Consider the following 6,887-nt stretch of genomic DNA (forward strand, 5'->3'; position numbering starts at 1 on the left):
AGCTGCTAAATGACTCCTTTGTTTTCTCCAAAGGCCTGAGTAGAAGCTAGCAGCTCAGCTGGGCCTTTGTCAGTATTAAAGATGGAGATCTCTGGTAGTGGGGTGGGGATGCATAGCCTTCCTTCCTCTGCTCCCTGAGAAGGAGTGAGGATGTCAGGGTTCTACTCATGCGGCCAGAGTGTTGTTTCCTGGGTCTTCTCTGGTCTGCAATCTGCAGGATGAAGATATCTGCTCCTTGTCAGTTCTTGCTGGTGTTGAGTAGAATCTGCTCATCCGCTGTGTCTAGTGCCTTTGTCCCGGATGTTCCTTGTTGCAGGTATGGTGGCTACAGCCACAGCCGCCGCTGCTGCCACTGTGACCACAGCCAAGGCTGCTGGTAAATGCTCAGATCTGTCTCCTTGCCTGGATTTTCCCACTCTGGACAAACACTCTGTACAGTGATGGCACACTTGGTGTAATTCTCTGGCCTAGGACTGTTCTCTGGAACACTAAAACTGATTTCTTTTTTTTTTTTTTTTTTAAATTGTATTTTATTTTATTTGAGAACATACTGTACAGAGGGGCTACAATTACATGGGCAGGATAATGCATACATTTCTTACCAAGCATTGCAGCCTCCTCCTTTGTTTACCCTTCACTTCCCTTCCCTGCCTCCCCCCTCCCCCCACCCAATTTTACCCCCCTCCCCCCACCCAATTATACCCCCCTCCCCCCACACACCGAAATTGTAAAGCTGGTTTTGACATGACATTTTGTACTTCTCATTGTTGCAACAGGTCCACCTGAATCCTTAAACGACTTGTTTGTCCCCATCTCCTCCACATGATATACTGACATCAAATATAGTGAAAGCGGGGGTTACACTGTGGGGGAGGGACATACAAAGCAACAAAGAAATAATCTTATAAATGCATTAGAAACACATGCATGAAAGAAACGAAAACATTAAAATACATATTTAAGGGTTCATTTTCCTAACATCACATTATCTGGCCTTTTCCGCTTGACTCATACCTATACTAGATATTGCAAATAAGGGAAACCATGGGACCTATGCTTCTTTGGGCCTGGCTTACTTCACTTAATATAATTTTTTCCAAGCCTTTCCATTTCCTAACAAATGGGGAAATGTCATTCTTTCTGATGGAGGCATAGAATTCCATTGTGTATATATACCACATTTTCTTGATCCATTCATCTACTGAGGGGCATCTGGGTTGGTTCCATATCTTAGCTATGGTAAATAATGCTGCAATAAACATAGTTGTGCTGGTAGCTTTAGTGTGGTCTTGTTTGTACACATTTGGGTAAATGCCCAAAAGTGGGATTGCTGGATCATAGGGGAGATCTATGTGAAGTCTTTTGAGGAACCTCCATACTGCTTTCCAAAGTGGTTGAACAAGCTAAAACTGATTTCTATGCGAGAGCTTGTTTAGCCTCTAGCTTCTCTTCCACCATCTTCCCGGAACTCCTTCATATATCACATTTACTTGAGGGGAGTCTGGGTTGGTTCCATATCTTAGCTAGGGTGAATAATGTTGCAATAGTTGCACTCGTAATTTTACTATGGCCTTGTTTATTATTGTTTGGGTAAATGCCTAAAAGTGGGATTACTGGGTCATAGGGGAGCTCTATGTGATTCATTTGAGGAAACGCCATAGTGCTTTCCAAAGGGGTTGAAAAGTTTACACTCCCACCAACAGTGCACCAAGGTTCCCTTTTGGCCACATCCTCTCCACCATCTGAAGTTATTAGTTTTCTTGAATTTAGCTATTAAAATTTGGGTAAGGTGGAATCTCAATGTTGTTTTGATTTGCATTATTTTTAATGGCAAGATGATTTCTTCATGTGTCTATTGAACATTCTTATTTCCTCTTCAGAGAAGGCACTCTTTAAGTCTTTAGCCCATTTTTTAATGAGGCAGTTGTTTCTTTGAGGATTTGTTGTTGGGGGATTTAATATTTTTTGTTCTGAGTATTGGTTAGATGTTAGGTCCTTGCTATTGAAGATCTCGCAAGCCATGGGGTTTTCTATTGATCTTTCTAGCCTGTCCTTGGGCCACGAAGAAGCTCAGTAATTTAAGGTAATCCCATTTGTCTAATCATTCTTTGATTTCTTCTGTTTCTGTGTCCTTATTAGGAAAATTTTGGCTCATGCGTGGAAGCCTAGAGGTTCTCCTATTCCCTCCTGTAAAGTTTTAAGGCTGTCTGCTTTACTTGGAAGTCTTTGTTCCATTTGGAGATGACTTGGTGCAGGATGATATATAAAGATCTTGCTTTAGTTTTCTACAGATGTTTAACCAGTTTTGTCAGCACCATTTACTGAAGGGCCGTCTTTCTTCCATTCTAGTTTTTTAGCTCCCTTATTGAAAATAAAGTGGTTATAGATAGGTGACTTTATTCCTATGTTCAGTTCTATTTCCTTGGTCATCAGGTCTGTTCTTGTGTCAGTACCAAGCTGTGTTGATTACTATGGCTTTGTAGTAGAGTTTGAAATTTGATATTCACATTCCTCCATCACTGTTCTTTCTGTTAAGGATTGTTTTGCTATTGGAGGACTTTATCGTTCCATGTGAATTTTTGGATTGCTTCTTCTATTTCATTGAAGAATGAGGTTGGGATGTTAATAGCTACCACATTGAATCAGGAGCTTTCTTACTTCATGTTTTCTGTCTTAACTCTGGGATGTACTTCACCATAAAATGTCTCTCTTTTAGCTGTACCTTTTCCTGAAAAACAACCAGTTTTATAATGCTGCTGGAGATCAAGTGATTGGGGATGAGAAAAGCAAATTGGAGCCAGAGTATGACATTCTGAATATTTGGAACTTTCCAGAAGGCCTTGAACTTGCAGTGAAAGTAGGAGAGTTTTCTCCATATGCTGTACATGGCAACCAACTGTCTTTATCTGAAGATTTGGTAGAGTGGGCCATAGGAACTACAGAGATGGATTGGATCTAATCCTAATAATTTTTAAGGACACACAAATCAGCAAAAATCTCTCTTTAAGTGAATACCAGGCTGAGTTTTAGCAACTTGCTCCCATAGTCCTAGCTACTCAGGAAGTGGAGATCTGAATATCATGGTTTAAAATCAGCCCAAACAGGAAAATCAGTGAGACTGATAATTCCATTTAACCACTAACAATCTGGAAGTTAGCTCTGTTTCCAGTACTAAAGTGCTAACTTTCAGCAAAAAAGCTCAAATCTGGGACCAAGATCATGAGTTATAACACAACGATAAAGTACCTGTGAGTTGCTTTCCAGGGTTGAAAGGTTTCTTTTGTTCCATTCTGTGTAGATTGATTTAATGGATAATTGGCATGCTACTTAACCATCACTGGTGAAAGGAATCCTCGAATGCACCTCTGAGAATATTACTACCCCATGGCCATGGGAAAATGAAGAAGATACCATGGGCCTGAAGTTCAGATAACACTACATAAAGGAGGTCTTGCTTCTTCTATTCTCCATATTACAGATGAATAGGAGGCAAGTTATGACAGGAATTCAAGGAAATCCCATAGGGCTGTACACTAGGTATTACTTTCTCACCACTATATCCACCTTTTAAAAATCCCATACTTCACAATGATTCAACAGGCTTGAAATCAAGGTTTTAGCACATAAGCATCTGCAAATCATGGAGTATTGACTCTATAACACAATTCAATTAGTTCACTGCACTTATCTGCATAGGAACATTTTGTTTAATAATCCATTAAAAAACAATCGACTCTGTGAAGTGTTAAGTGGAAGTCTGAACAGTTATTGACACATCCATGATTTTCCTCAGACTCTTCACTCTACCTGCAGTAAGAGTTGTGGTCCTGGATTTAGGAAATCTCGTCAAGATGAGAGGACTACCTGTTGCTTTGATTGTACTCTTTGCCCAGAGAATGAGATTGCTAATGTCACAGGTAATTCTATGACTTATTAAGAAATTGTTCCTCCTACCCTAGATGTCCTCAACCCAAACAAATTAATTCAAAAGTTGTATTTCTCCTTACAGAGAAAATTTTGTTTCAAATATTATAATACCCCAATGCATACTTTATCAATATGTGTGAGAGTCATTGAAGGAAAAAAATTGAATAAAAACCTTAACTAAAAAGAAGATGGAAATAGAAGGTGGTTGTGATTTAAAAGTATCAAAAATGCTATTATGAAAGTAAATTGTGTTATCTTAGAAACACTAACAAGGTGAAAAATTTCTTAAATTATTTGAAGCAAAAGAAGTTCACAACAAGAACTAATGGTAGTTTACACTTCTCACCAGATATGGAGCAATGTGTGAAGTGTCCAGATCTTCAGTATGCCAACACAGAGAGAAACCAGTGCCTCTTAAAAGCTGCAAGTTTCCTGGCTTTTGGAGATCCCTTGGGCATGGCTCTGGCATGCATGGCTCTTTCCTTCTCTATGCTAACTGTTGTTGTTCTTGGAGTGTTTGTGAAACACAAAGACAATGCCATTGTCAAGGCCAATAACCGGACTCTCAGCTACATCTTGCTCATCTCCCTCATTTTGTTTCCTCTGTTCTTTGCTCTTTCTTGGCCATCCCAACACAGTCACCTGCATCCTACAGCCGATCACATTTGGGGTTGTGTTCACTGTGGCTGTTTCCACAGTGTTGGCTAAAACGGTGACTGTGGTTCTGGCCTTCAAGGCCACTTCTCCAGGGAGAAGGATAAGGTGGCTGCTGGTATCTGGGGCTCCTAACTTCATCATCCCCATCTGCACTTTGATCCAGGTGACCCTCTGTGGACTCAAGCTGGGAACCTCTCCTCCATTCATTGACACAGATGCATATGCTGAACATGGCCTTATCATCATTCTGTGCAACAAGGGCTCCATCACTGCCTTCTACTGTGTCTTGGGATACCTGGGTTCCCTGGTCATAGCCAGCTTCACTGTGGCTTTTCTGGCCAGGAACCTGCCTGACACCTTCAATGAAGCCAAGTTTCTGACCTTCAGCATGCTGGTGTTCTGCAGTGTGTGGCTCACCTTCCTGCCTGTCTACCACAGTGCCAAGGGGAAAGTCGTGGTGGCAGTGGAGTTTTTCTTCATCTTGGCCTCTAGTGCAGGGCTTCTAGGCTGTATATTTGTTCCAAAGTGCTACAACATCTTGTTAATGCCAAATAAAATTTCTCCATATCGTTTTAGGGATAAAAACATAGTATGAGAAATATGCATTCTTATGATTAAACTCAGGTTGATTAGTGTACAGACGATCTGATCTAAATCTACAGTAATCATCTCTTCTTGTAGTAGTTTATATTATGGAATTTTTATTTCAAAGAATAAGGGTCATTTGTGTGTTTTCTTTGCACTGGTAGACACACATGATGGTGGTCACCATTTAAAATGAAATTTTGCTTCTATATTTTTAGTTCCTTCTATTTAATCTTTGCTTAATCCTATCATCCCCTCTTCTTAATGTCTTTTCAGTACTGTCTTTTTCAATAACTTTTCTGAATTTTATGCATATTACCTTCCAGTCTGCACATAACCGTGTTTCAGGGTCCTCCAAACCATTTCATTAATATTTTTCTCCTCACAACTATGCATATTTTAATATCATTCTTAGAGATTTATTTCTACTTACACATTCTCCTTTTGAAATTATCCTGAGTCTCTTTTGTGGGACCTTTTCCTCTCTTCTGGTCTGTCTTTTTCTTTGTCTCTCTCCATCTCCTTCTCTGTATTTTTCTTCCTTCTCACACTACTTCCCTAATATAACTTAGCAATGACTTGTATATGTTACAGAAAATACACTTTGATTCATGATTACAATATATGGCTTTTTAATTTTTTTCTAAGATTAAAGTCTGTAGTGCATAAAAGTTATCCCCTTAAAGTACTTGTTATTTTATCATTGATTAATCACGTTTTATTAATTTGACACACAGATTTTAGTATAGTAAATATATGTAAGATTATTTATTGTAATGTTATCACTTCTGAAAATCTCTGAACTTGAACAATTTCATGTGTCACATTTCAAGATTTAATTTGATAAGGAAGCATTACTTATGGTTTTTAATACATTGATTTAATGGATTCTAAACTTCTTTTACAGAATCACATATTAAAAAAATATGGACACAATGGCACTCATTTCTTTTCTCTTCTAGTATTCATTACATGTTTCTTCTGATATTAATTAATTTACTTTATGCATGATTCAACTCAAGGCCTATAATGTCCCCTACTTTTTCACTCATGCCTTCTTTACCATTTGAACCATAGTTCCATAGATCTCCATTTGGTCACTTATTGGAAGTAAGTGATTCTGCTCAGGGTGACTTAGAACTTTTTCTCCCATTTATATTTCTAATAAATAAATGGCTAACCTCTCCCCAAAAAATCAAAGAACTCTTTTTTCCTTTTCTTTTTTTTTTTACCTTTAATAAAAAATTTTTTTTCTAAAACTTTTTTTTAATTTTTACCATTTTGAAAAAAATTATTTTGTAGTAACTTTTGTTTTCTTGCTCTTATAATTTTTATTTTTGGGGTGTGTGTGTGTGTGTTTTCTTTCTTTTTTGTTTTCTTTTGAAAATTTTTTAAAATATTTTTTGTTTTTTGTGTAGCTCGACTGAACTTCTGATCTTTTTTCTTACTTTCTCATTCTTTTCACCTCTTCTTCTCTTTGGTTCTCCTTTATGTGACTTAATTACTGTTCTGTACATCCTCAGATATACCCGCAGTTGATTATTGCACCTTATCCCCCATTGTGTACAAATTTAATCCACAAATTTATTACTCAATTCAAAACCTCTTAGACTTAAATTCCTTAATAGAAGTACTACCTCTTTATACCTATATAATTTTTTAAGTATTTTTATTTTTAAGTTTTTCACAGCTCTTTTATCTCCCTCCCCTTCACGCAT

At 37.9% G+C, this 6,887-nt stretch overlaps 1 protein-coding gene across 1 annotated transcript; it reads left to right on the plus strand.

Moving 5' to 3' along the window:
• The first annotated feature begins 300 nt into the window (after positions 1-300).
• LOC138814261 (vomeronasal type-2 receptor 116-like) lies at positions 301-5,179 on the plus strand. The gene is given in 5 exon segments (XM_070003264.1): positions 301-432; positions 2,717-2,953; positions 3,803-3,917; positions 4,277-4,517; positions 4,519-5,179. Coding segments are annotated over 5 exon segments (1,386 nt in total).
• The last annotated feature ends 1,708 nt before the right edge of the window (positions 5,180-6,887 follow it).

The sequence above is a fragment of the Dipodomys merriami genome, unplaced genomic scaffold (genome assembly GCF_024711535.1).
Source record: "Dipodomys merriami isolate MVZ:Mamm:240054 unplaced genomic scaffold, mDipMer1.0.p SCAF_6, whole genome shotgun sequence".
NCBI classification, from domain to species: Eukaryota; Metazoa; Chordata; class Mammalia; order Rodentia; family Heteromyidae; genus Dipodomys; species Dipodomys merriami.